The sequence below is a fragment of the Strigops habroptila genome, chromosome 8 (genome assembly GCF_004027225.2).
Source record: "Strigops habroptila isolate Jane chromosome 8, bStrHab1.2.pri, whole genome shotgun sequence".
NCBI lineage: Eukaryota > Metazoa > Chordata > Aves > Psittaciformes > Psittacidae > Strigops > Strigops habroptila.
Genome location: NC_044284.2, coordinates 46295381 through 46308239, shown reverse-complemented (window position 1 = coordinate 46308239; position 12859 = coordinate 46295381). Strand labels below are relative to the sequence as shown.

Below are 12859 nucleotides of genomic sequence, written 5' to 3'. Positions count from 1 at the left end.
GCTCCGAGAAGCCGGTTCCCGACCCAAGGGGCCCAGCTGCCGCCTTTCCCTGTCGGGGAGGGAGAGCGGGCTCAGTCCGGGACGGGGAAGATAGAGCAGCCACAGCCGGGCGAGCGAGCACGCGCAGAGGGCGAGCAGGGAGAGCCGGGTAGGGCGAGTTTGGCTGCGGAAAAATTAATAATAATAAAAAATCTGAAACAAAGGCTTGGCCGCGGGGAAAGGGAGAGGCTGGAAGGTGGGGTCCTCTTACCCGGTCGATACCGCCGCTGTGGCTCGCTGGATTGCGGGTGGAGAAGGAGGAGGAGGAGCGGGTGCTGCGCCACACAGCAGCCGGCTCGCTACCCTGGCCCCGTGCAGTGCCCCCAAGGGCTTTGCCCCGGCCCCGTGGGCTGCCCTTGGCCGTGCCGTGCTCTTCTCAAACACCCCTCCCACCACCCCGCGGCCGTGTCGCTCCCCCCCCGGTGAAGCGGCGGAACCGGCGCCGTCCGGCCCCGCTCAGCGGCTCCCCGAGCTCCACCGCGCAGACGGCTCCCTCCCCCTCTCCCTCCTTCCTCGAGGAAGATTGGCGAAGTCCTGCAAATCCTGACCGCGGCGCGGGGAGCTCTGCGGGGCGGGCAGCCTCGGGGCTCACCCGGTGTCCCCTCCCCAGCGCCCCAGCCCTCCCCTCTGCCGCAGCTGGCGGGATGAGAGCCGCTTTCGCTCCTCTCCGGACCGCCTCGGCTCGCTACAGCCTCCCACTTCTCGGTGCTGGCTTGTCATTGCTCTACCTGGCTCGGTAAAACCCATCTCTTCCTGCCCGCTGTTGAGATCCCACAATTTGCTATCCTTTCCTTGAGGATCACTACCATCGCCACCAAAAAGCCCACCCCAACCCCAGTAAATCCTATCCCTTCCCTCAACTCTTCTTGCTATTCGGATTTCCTTCCCTTTCTCCTCCCCGCCCCCCCATTCCTCCCCCCGCCCTTGGGTCTTGAGCCTCTCTCCCCAATACACACATACACACACACATAGAGGCACACACGGTGTGAATGGTTTTGTTATACTTGCTGCTGTGCCACGCAGAACTGCTGATGGTTTCCAAAGTCCCACCACCATGCAAAGCTCTCCTTTAGCTTGAAGCCGATGATCATGGACTATATGCTTGGAGTCGGGATGCATTTTGCTCACAGCCGCTTCTCTTCCTGCAATTTCACCAGGTAAGTAGGCTTTATTTCACGTTCAGATTGCTTGTTTTCAACAAAAGGGACACTAAAAGGAAAAAAAAAAAAAAAAAAACAACCACAAACCTGAAGAGCAAAGCAAAGCAAAGCAACGTCTCAATGGCCTCGCCTTGCTTCTGAACCTTTCAGTAGCCTGGCGGGCTCCACTTTCGGAACTCGAAGAAATTACGAAGCACCAATCGTGCTTGCCTGCATCCATTCCGTACGTTACCGCTCTCGGCATTGAGTTGCAATCCGCACCGCAGCCTCACTCGCAGAGTCTTTACCATCAGCCTGCTTATTCATCACGTTTTATTAATGTTTTCATCAGGCACTGTACCTGCTACAATCTCTAGTTTAACCCTTGCAGATACAGCTGCTCTTATGGATGCTGGAGGGGCTCAGTATTTCTCCTCGTGTTGGAGGGTGGACAGAAATCGCTGGAGGTTAAGGGAGTGTCTAAAGGAGTGCCTGGAAGTCTGCGTAGGGAGATAAGGTGGAAAAGTTCATTACCCTTTCTGACTCCCTGAAGAAGCTTGGATTAGGAGTGGAGAATTATTCTCCAGAAGGGATAGGAAAGGATTTCCAGACTTAATTGAATCTGTCTTATCCCTTGTGCTCGAAGGTGACAGCGTTCCGGGCTGCGCGGGCTGCGGCTGGCAGAGGGATCAGCGGCTGCTCCTGCCCTGCCGCTCCTGCTCTCTCTTCACGCCCTTCCCGCATTCCTGAATGCCATTACACCTCCTGGTTTTATGTATCACTATTTTCTGGAATATCTGCATTTTTTCCTGGCCTGAGGAGCGCAGGAACGAACGCCTAACATATATATGTACCTGCCGCGTTTTGAAGCATAGACTATCTTTTGAATCAAGTAAGGGCTTCTGTACTTTGAAAGAAAAATAGAGAAGAACACCAAGGGAAATAAACACTTTTTTTAATTAAAAAAAAGACAAGTGCCTTCAGGGTGCTATTTGTGTTTAATACTTCCAGTATTTCTGTGTCTCTAATTAGCAGCAAAGATCCACCCACGTTCAATAGTAAAAGGTAGGCAGAGAACATGTTACTTTTGGCCGGGAGGTATTCACTGGTCTCTATTTAATTCTATCATGTAGTGTTCAGGATGGGGGGGGGTGTGTGCGTGTATACAGTCGTGTCTCCAAAGCAGTGCGTGCAGAGACCACAAGGAAGGTGCTAGAGGCTTGCGAGCAGGTAGAGATGCCAGTGAGAAATACACGAGATACGAATTTATTGCCTGTTAGCAAGCAGAGAACGGGAAAGATCAATGCCCTCTTCAATAATGTGCTCCTGAGAATGCTTCCCCGTCGCCTCGTCCCCCCTCCGCCTCCAAATTGCGGGAGTGAAGAAGCCCTTCAAGCGTGCGATCCAAAATTCATCCTTCCTCTAGCTCCTCTCTCCTCCCGGCAGCTCGAACCCCCCCTGTCCACTCCTCTTCACAGCTGAGCGTCCTTCTGCCAGTGTCTCTCCTCCAGGAGGTTTTCCCATCGCCGTCACTGCCGACCTTCTTCCCTTGCCCCCGCCTGCCCCTCTGCCGCACACACCTCCTCCTGCCCCGGGCCCCTTCGCACGGGACTCGGGTAACGAAACAAATCCCAGCCATTTCTCCTGATTTACCCGACTCTGACGCTGCTGTGGCTGGGATCCTCCTGCACCAGGCTGCTCAGGAAAGTTTACTTGCAGTCATACCCCTTCCCTTCCTAGGTATAGAGGATTACATAGGTAAGTGCGTTTCAAAAGTTCTACCTGATTTTCAATACGTTTTTGTTTTTTTTTTTTTTTTAGCCTTGGGGAAAAAACCCTAACCAAACTGTGAGTCCTGAGGAATTTACTCTCTGTGGGACTAGCTCACCCAGTGAGCATCACCTCGCCATACTAGTTAAACGGTAGCACTCTACAGAAGAGATTTATGTGCCTATCAGTAGAGTATTTCCCAGGTTTAAGAGCGCTCTATTTTCCCTCTGTGCCGACAGGCGTGAGAGATGGTAGGACACAGGATGGGGGCAGCTGAATTGCTTAGATCACAGTCACTGTAATGGATGGCAATAAAACGGTGCCTGGGCAATAAAACTGACACAGGTTGGACCGGGTGGTGTTTCTGTACGAAGCAGAAGCCAAGAGGGGGACACTCCAAATGCTTTGCATACAAACATCAAATAAATCAATACAATTAATGTGGGCTTAATGGGCGATTGCAACAAACAAGCGTGAGGTATGCTTAATAGAGAAGATTCTCATTAGCCTTGATGGGTCATTTCCAGCTTTCAGCCCTCCCAGACTAGAGGATACCCTCTACTCACGTTGGGCTGGATGACTCAGAAAAAACCCGGAATGCAGAAAAAACCCGGGCAGGAGACTGGCTGTTCTGCTTTGCTTTGGCTGGTTCTTTCTCTTTTTGTACAAAACACTGGTAGTGTGGTACCTCCCAAGCCCCATGGCCCGTTCCCGAAGGAATGGTCCCAAACAGCCCTCTTTCCTTCATTTAGGTGTCCAGACCACCTGCTTGTCTGTCTGATTTCACTGCCAAGGGTTACCTCTGCTTCCTCTGCTACCTTCGTCTCCCCTGAAGCTGTGTGGCTTTGGGTCTTCTTTTTGGCCAGGAGTTAATTTCCTAATTTCAAAAATTGCCAATGGAAGGCGGGCACCCAAGGAGGGGGCTTTGGAGAAGGAAACACCTATAAAGATGCATGTCAAAGTCCAGCCTGACTGGTCATCTGCTGGGACTTAACCCTACACTGTTCCTTCAAGTTGTGCTTGTCCCAGGGGCAAGGTACCATGGAGGGCGTGGGGGAGAGGGCTCGCTGCCTCTACTGCCACTGTGTTGGAGAAGGAGAAATCAAACCTCCAAGAAAGCGGCTGCCTGCTCCACTACAACCCAGAAAAAAACCCATCTGTGCAGGCTTGCCAAGGTTGCCGGCAGAGGGGAGGGAGTGAGACTTGACTGTAACGAGTTAACCAAGGGTTGCAGGGTGTTCCAATTGTGATCCCTGTGTCACCTCATAGATGCATTAGCCAAGTATAGGCAACAGAAGCATGAACTACATGTAGCATGGTGTAAAAAGCAAGGTAAAGAAAACAGGGCATATGCTGTATGTTGGAAGACAGGAGTTCTGCTTTTTTGGGCTACAATTTCTGTGCTATTTAGAGACCATCCTGCATTTTAAAAGGTAAGGGCTTTGTTAACAGTAATCTGTAGTGTAGTTCACATCTGAATTCAAGTGCATTTTCTGTGTACCTTTCAGTAAGTGTTAAAATTATGTAGTGCACAGAGTGGGAAGAAAGTGGAATATGGTATGATTCACTGTTTGGGAATTTTGTTGAAAGACTACATCAGTTTCAAGTCGTAATGATTTCTTTTAGAGATTAAGCAAGAGTATGCATGTGAAGTAAATACATGACTGGCAGAAAAATGTATATGATAAGTGAAGGATATTCTATTGTAGCATCAAAATCAGTCATGGATCCATATCAAATGAAGGCCAATGTGAGATAGATCTGATTTTGAAAAAAATATGTAGAGTGGTTCAGAGACATGTATCTGACAAGAAAGTCTGACAGAAGAAACAAAAATAACTTCTTTCCTAGAAAAGCCCACATCTAACTATTTAAAAATGCCATCACAAAAGAATGCTATAAAAAGAAGTGAAGTCAAAACCTTATAGTCTATTTTCAAAGATGAGTGACTCTGACACATGAAGTATGCAGAAAAAAAGATAAGATGGCCCTACCTTCATTTACAAGATAAAAGAAATAAATTCGTAGGAGTAATCCATCTAGATATCAGACTTTACAGACTACTGTCAATGCTCAACTCCAACAGTACTAGTAGTTACTCCTTTTAAATAGGTGCTCTATCAGCTTTACTGTATTCTCAGAGACCTAGCTTTGAGAATAGAAGCATTTGACTTCTATTTCTTCCTCCCTATATTTAAGTGTAGCAACAGAACTGTAGTCTTAGACGCTATGGTAGTGCTGTCTAATTATCAGAAGTCCATAAAGATGCTATCTACAAATTTTTGCCTTCAGCCGTTTTTCTCTCTAAAACATGTACATAATTTAAGGGGTAGGGAATGGCTTGGAGGCACAAAATATGTTATATTTTCAATAAACTGATCCACCTCCAGTGAGAGCTAACCTCCCCAACAGACACTGAGTTAGCCAGAGTTGTGTTTGGGGTGCTTGTTCATGAAATGCTGAAACACTGTGAGTGAAAACGTTAACTAGGAAACAAGGAAACAAGCAGCTGAATGTTCTATAGATCTTGCTGCAGAAGGCAGCATTTGTACAACAAGCCAACAAAACAACTTGGATCTTCAAGTGATATAATCACCCCCTCTCATCCTCTCCCATTTTTTCTACTATGGTTTGAATGCTATTGTGAAGAACCAGTTACAAAAGTCTACTCATTGTTTACACCAATGTGTGTCTGAAAATTTATTTTCTTAGTCACATACATTGCAGTGACTTTTCACTTCTCTCAGTCCCAGATAGAGACAATGATTTATGGGACTAAAATATTTTTACTCCATTTGGATTAATTTGAAATTGAGTAATCATATCTGATTATGATCAGTCTAAGAAATTTCTTGCTTGAGATGCAACACCTACTGAAAACAAATGAGAGCTCTTTTCATCAGCAAGCTTGGTTTTTCAGCAATTGTTGAAAATCTAAATGGAAAATTGGAAGATCAATCAATTTACATAAATTTTTGCTTAGAAGAAAAAGGGAGTGGTAGGAAGTATTAGGTGATACTTTCTGGAAACATTAAGTGTTTTCTAGCCATATTCCTAACGAAGCCCTTTCTTATTCATTCATATGAGAGCAAAATCATCGGAAATACATTTTGACAAATTGAGCTAAAATACTCTTTCGAGTAAAGAAAACTCATTAAAGAAAACTGTCATGTTAGACTGCTGCAGGTAGTCTAACTTACAGCTAGTTATCTTACTTTTCTTCTTGATCTCACCCTATACCATCTTAAGAGAGAGCGCTTTTTAAAAACAAAATTGCAGCCACATTCTCTTCATAGCATTGTTTTACTGTTGTTCAATATGACTGCTGTTCAGTGAGGGCCTGATCTTGTACAATTAAAGGAGATCTGAGCATTGCTATTAACTTTACTGAAAGCAAGATCAATTTCCAAGATAATAATTTGGAACCAAAATGAACTTCAGATTTAGAGGTAAAAAAAGCAAGCATCAGGAAGTTACATGCTGCATACTGAAGAGTGTAAGGCTTTGGATATCTTCTGTCAAATAGCATTAAAATACTAGAGAGCTGCAGGATTTTTAACCTGGTCTTATGTCAATTTAGATCTCAGTTCTCTATCATCATTGATAAATCAACGTTTTTCTATACGAAGTTGAGGAACATTGAGCTCCATTTTCTGAAGTCACCTGCCACACTGACCTGCAGGTGTTCAGTACCTTGTGACTCAAGCCATCATACTGCTGAAAACTGTAATGTGAATAATTTGGTCTCCTAGCTCTGAAATTAATCCTTTATACGTACCACAGTAAGTGTGCATACATAAACATAGTTTGCATATACATATGCACACATAGATATAAATATGTATGATTCACACTACACATATCCACCCATTCATCCCTCCACACACATGACGTGGTATAATTATTTTTTTGCCCTGACTCATACCATGTGACCAATTATTTAGCTCAGTCTTTTTCCCATCTCCTGTTGAAAGTCTCCACTTGCTCTACATGCCACAAAATAATGCACTGGCAAGAGGAAAGAAGGAGACTCTCTGCAATGTCAAAGTTTTACATGTTTAACTAATAAGCCTCTCACAAAGGCCATGGATTTTGTTCCACCTTCAAATGATTGACCAGGTATATATACTGTTAGCTAAATTAAGACTATTAAACTGCAGTGGTTTCTCTTATAAAGAGGTGAGCTCCTAAGGCTTGTCAGTCAGATGCCTTTACTGTAGCAGTGACATTAATGGTGATTAGAAAATTCTGCTAATTTGTAGTAACACCTTCACTGCCACACCTATGAGCACTTGATTAATGAGAAAAGTGGTTTCTAAGGTATTTATTATACATTGCCACTTAAAGGACTTAAATCTGGGGAATCTGAGCACTAATCTATACCTTTAGTCCCATAATATTCATGTCTACTGAGAACTCTGTAGAGCTAATTTAGCTCTTTCAGCACTCATAAATCTACTGGAAATAACAAAAACAGCTGGTTAACTGAACATGGATGACCACTCCAAAGTCAAAAGGGATTAATAAAATACATTCTAAATACATTCTTTATATATTCCCTCTCTCCCTCCCTTTTCTCTATTTGAAATCTCTATTTCCAAGAAGGCTTAACATCACTGGTGAAAAATACTGCTGCATGCTGGAAAATGGTATTGTGGATTAAGGTGGCGACCCAGGAGATTATTTTTAATTAGCTATTTTTCACTTAAAACATTACTGAACCCTGTTCATTAGCAGTTTGGAGGACAAATGGAACAAATATTTATTACAACAAATTTTATCTTACATAATTTTGTTTGTCTTGTATTTTGAACACAAAATCTTACATACATGCAGTTTATAGACAGACACATACTTTAGATTCTTGACAGTGATCATATCAGCACCTGTATTTACTTATAGTAAAGATTTAAAAACAGTGCAAGTGAAATATCAGGGTTCAACCTTTTGTTCTTCCATCCTGAACTGCTGGATGATCTACAGGGCAGGGCTTATACTCACCACTTTTCCTCTAGAATGTGTAGATGCTCAGCATTTCTTGGATTAATTCCTTAGTTTTGTACCAACATTTCTAATGAATATGGTTGTTTATGTAAAGCAGCAATATTTATGCAAGTGGAGACTCAGCCTGCTGCCAGCCTCTGGAGATTATGAATTTATTTCACATAGAGCCATTAGCTGGTGATGGCCATTAGTCAGTGATGTTCTCTTTTTTAATCACTGCTCCTGTGGGATATGAATCTGACTCATTGGTTTAAGAAGTAAAAGCTTTAGTAACTTACTAAGTACCCTTTAAGCTATCTGTTAGCACAAGTTTATTAGATTGATTCACATTAGTTGAAGAGACAATAGTGGCTTTTTTTTGAAACGTGCTCTTATTTGTAAAACAGCTTAATTTCTTCATACTGGTTTGTCTTGGACAGGCAAAGTCTAGAATGTTTTTCCCCCCCCAGTCTTCCTGGAGGAAAAAAAAAAGAGGCTATAATAAAGAAAGCCTACACTCATCATACTTAGACTGCATTGATCTGTAATCTCTAATAAACAGACTGAGTGTCTCTTACTCTGAGCTATAAAGATACTAGCTGAAGCTGAAAGTTCAAAGCTTTTCAGCACTAACACCTTTTTACAAAATCAGTATGTGTTTTACTATAGGCTACAGCAAGAAATAGTGATAATTTTGTTAGTGTACTAACGTGGTTTTAGACTATCAATCACGTAGATAATTTAAGACAGTAGGGAGGTTGTAATTTGTGATGAAACTTTAAAGCCCAGACTTTCTTTCTGTGTAACATGATCTTCACAAGAAAGACATCTTTCAGTGGACAGACTTTTTTTTTACTCTCTAATTTTGTAATTTTTTTAAATTTGTCAAAAATCAGGGCTTACAAGGAAGCTTTGGTATGATATTTATATGAGACAGCAGGCTGCCCAGTACACATTACATAATTATTATTTGTGCAATCAAGTTCTGTGTGTTACCCATCTTGAGGAACAACTAGGTTCAGACTGGCTTGCTGAAGCTTGAATCTTAGGTCAGTCAGCCAGAAAGTCCCTACTCTGACTATAAAAAATTAATAGCTACAACACGAACATTTAAGAGGATCTGGCTACTGCCCATATAGCTACAGGCTTAGAATGTTGCAGCAAAGGGACTTACGAAAAGTCACACAGCAGTTTATGGTAGGATCCGATGCAGAACTATGGTCTCTTGAATTCTCTGTAAGTCGTGTCTAAGGAGCTTGCATAACAGGAAATAAGTTGTTTCTGACAGGAGAACAGGCATGATGTAAGTTTTTTTTTTTTCCTGCTAACATAAATAACTTGAAGCTTAGGAACCTGAAAACAGTTTTAAACAGTTTTAAACCAGCTGAAAACAAGATACATTATCTATGAAATCAGATGTAAAATATGCTATGAGCTCTGGAGCACTTTTTATCTGAAAGACATAATGGAAGAGCAAGCCAAAACCATTACAATTTTACTAGATATCAATGTTAACAAATAAAATATATAAAATCATGCGTTCTTATTGCAATGTATCCAGAAAAGTGCACTGAAAGAAAAATGTCATCCCATTAGGTCTTTATGGAGATTATTTCTAACTATTGGTCTAAGCTGTAACCACTTATTTTCATGTGGAAAATAAAATCAAGAAAGGTATAAATTCTTGATCAGATATCACTTAACTAAAATTGCAGGACTATATCTCATGCCTGAGTGAGAATTCCTAAACCAAGAAGTTAATTCTTAGAAATAACCCCACGCCCAACATTATTTTTGCACTAACATTTCAAAATATAAACAGGATTATGTTTTAGGTTAAGTAATATCTGAGGGGATGGAAGGACATGAATCTAGGCTGTAAACTGGATTCTGTAAAAACGTCCATATTACAGTCAATAGAGTTCAATACTTCTTTGGCCCTCTTCTTAAGACCAGAGAACAGCTACTCAGCATTATTTTTTTCTCTTCATTATTGTACAAACAATATTAGCACTTCAACAGCTTCAAAAACCTATTTTTGTCTGAGACTGACAATTCCTTTCCTCTTCATCCGTTTCTGAACATTTGTTGCAGAATCTCCAGAAACAGAAATTTTAAGTAGCAATAAAAAGTCAGCCATTCTGTTAGTAGAATGAACAACTTCTTTTTTATTTTATGACATTTTTGTCACCCAATGTTTTGAAATTACTCTATAGACATTAATTGTTCAGGATTCACAATACTCTCCTGATTTCATGAAGAGAAACTATAATTAAAGAAGCTTAAGGGACTTATTAATGGTTTTAGAGTAAAATGACAGCTATACTTCAAGGTAACTCTGTTCCAAATACTCTTCTTCGTCTTTAAACTGAATCTTCTTCAGCTCAACAATCTGTTGGTGAGCAAAATTTCCTTTCACCCCATCTCATTTTAGTTTAATATGAGTTCTTCTGCATTAGAGAAAAACCAGTTATATTTGGATTGGTCCTCAGACTTGAAAACCTAAAAGCCTTAGTGTACAACCTGTAACTAGCTGCTGCTTCTCATTCTAGATGATAACAACTGAAACAGCCCAAGGTTTTAAAACTAGTAGTAGGAGGAAATTAAACAGGTAAAAGCTGTTTGTTACTCTAATGTGGTTCACTGGATATAGCTAACTTAGACGTGTGTTAATACGCACACTCTTTTCATAGGTAACTGATACTTAGCTAATAAATCGGGCCAGAAAACTGTCTGGGGACTAACAGTTATGAGTGAAAAGGAGATACACTACTAGAACTAGTACTTCATGACTTTCCAGTGCTAGTTTTAATTTTAGCGTGTACTTTACAAATCTTAAGGACCTACTTAATTGCTGTTGAAACACACCCAACATGATAGCAGTGAATATTGAAAATTTTAGGTTAAGCATTGAGTTTTAAAAAATTCCAGTAAGCTGGAATGTGAGCTTCTAAATATGTATCCTGTTAGGATTTTTTCCAAACTCGAATGTTCCAGTATGCAAAATTTTATGTCACAGTGACATGTGACAGCTTGCGCCTGAGGAAATACTGGACCAGGAACCCTTCCTACGCTGTTCTTTTATTTTTCTGTAGCACAAATCCCAAATGTATTCAAAGAGAGCTTGTTCTGTTTCCATTCTAACTCTTTTCATACCATGAGATGTTTTAGCTGAAAATTTTTTAATTACTTGGGAGAATGCTTAGCTTAACTCTTGCAATGAAAGAGTGATTAGAGCTGAAATGTCAAGTACATTTCTACATGTAAAGTTTTTTGCTCATGGGACAGTCCATGTGCACTCGTGTTTGGAAAGTTAAAGACTTTATCCTGTATGTACTTTTATCATTGCTAAACTACAGTGATCCAGCCTAGCGCAGGTCTCACAGGAGCATTTGTTTTTTTCCTGTGGCTTTGTGGTGTCCTGGATGTCAGTCAGCTGAAACCCAGGGCTTGGTCAGGGTTCTGCCTTAGCAGTTCCAGAAATTAATTTTATTTTGGCTCCTTATGTGCTGATGCATTTTTATCTTCCAAGGACTTAGGTACCAGCCCCTATTTAAAGATAAGGAATTGAGACACCATGAAGACTAGAGGGATTTCTTTCTCTCTGTTATGCACCTTCACAATTTACGTTTGAGGCTTTCACGTGCTTTCATAAACCATGCATTCCGTCTTTACGTGGTAGAGAAGCATGGCTCCTCATGGCTCATGGCAATGAGGGATAAAGCAGCCAGGGTCTGCAACCAAGCCGACAGCCAAGCTGTGCCACAGTGACCTCCAAGCAAAGATATGTGCAGCCAGGTCTGAGGTCCAGCCAGGGAGCCCAAGTGCTGATGAGGGGTCTGTGGCAGTCACAGCAGCACCACTCAGGCAGAGACAGAAGGGCCAGGAGACCCCAGTCAGCCCCCAGGGTGGATAGAGGTCCCAGATGAAGCTGGTCAGGATCATTGAGGCCTGTTTGTGCACTCAAAGCCCTGACAGCTAATTTCTTCCCCTCAGTGTGTTTGTTGAAGGAACAAATTGACTTGTTAAGGCAGAAAGACTGAAATTGCAATTTGGGGACACTGTCCTACGTCATCAGCTAAAGCACATAAGGATCCATTTGCACAGGAGGATAAACTTAGATTAACAGATTGAAAAAGTGCCTGAGGGAATTTATACATCATGATCTGGGCAGCAAAAGAAAAAATTAGGTCTTTTACAAATATCAGGCATTAAAACAATTACCTCGGTACACCTGACAGCCAGTATGTACTTTGAGGGCTAAAGAGATCAGCGCTAGCTGTACCGGGATGCAATAGAAATCATGCGGGTGCATCCAATTAAAGACTCACAGGCACTTGCAGGACTGAAATTCTTCAGGGACAGTGCAAACAGCTGGGCATGTTTTGTGGGCAATAGCTGTAACCTGCAGCAATCAACTCTCGTGTTCTAGACAGACCTGATGATGGCTGCAGAGGTCGATCTGACATATGCTCTCTTTTTCTGTATGTGCATTTTATTTTTCTCTTCTTCTCTGATGGCTGACATGAGGAAAAAAATTGCAGGATTGTTAAAAAAAAAAAAAATCAGACATTCTTTTTGTTCTCTGTTTCAGCTTTTGAGAACATAGTAACAGGGGTCTTGTCCTTGTTTCACATAGCAAAGAGAGAAGAAAGCTGAAATCCAGCAGTGGATGAAGCTCTATTTGAACAAAGAAAAGATGTTGCTTTAGGTAGCACATAGTCAAAGCAGATACCAGGACCTGATACAAGGACCCCACTTATTTTTAAGCGTGGAACATAAAACTTACTTAAGGATGTTAGGCATAGAATTATTTTCTCATTTCATCTTTGCCAATGTACCTGCTTTTGAGTCTCTGCTAAGGACAGTTCCTAGGTCAGGACTTATTGTTGCTCACAATAAATTACAGAGAACAAGCTGATTCAACC

The 12859-nt window shown here is 42.0% G+C and overlaps 1 protein-coding gene across 3 annotated transcripts in view; it reads left to right on the top strand.

The window, feature by feature from the left end:
• Nucleotides 1–492: 492 nt before the first annotated feature.
• BRINP3 (BMP/retinoic acid inducible neural specific 3) overlaps nucleotides 493–12859 on the top strand; it is a 200131-nt gene continuing 187764 nt past the window's right edge. Inside the window, exon 1 of one of the 3 annotated variants that reach the window (XM_030494740.1) lies at nucleotides 493–1196. Coding sequence is in view for 1 of the 3 variants with exons in the window: in XM_030494742.1 (XP_030350602.1) it covers nucleotides 1123–1196 (74 nt within the window). In the remaining 2 variants the exon portion in view is untranslated. Of the gene's footprint in view, nucleotides 1197–2846; nucleotides 2937–12859 lie in introns of those variants that run through there. The other 2 variants (XM_030494742.1, XM_030494741.1) reach the window with 2 other exon arrangements.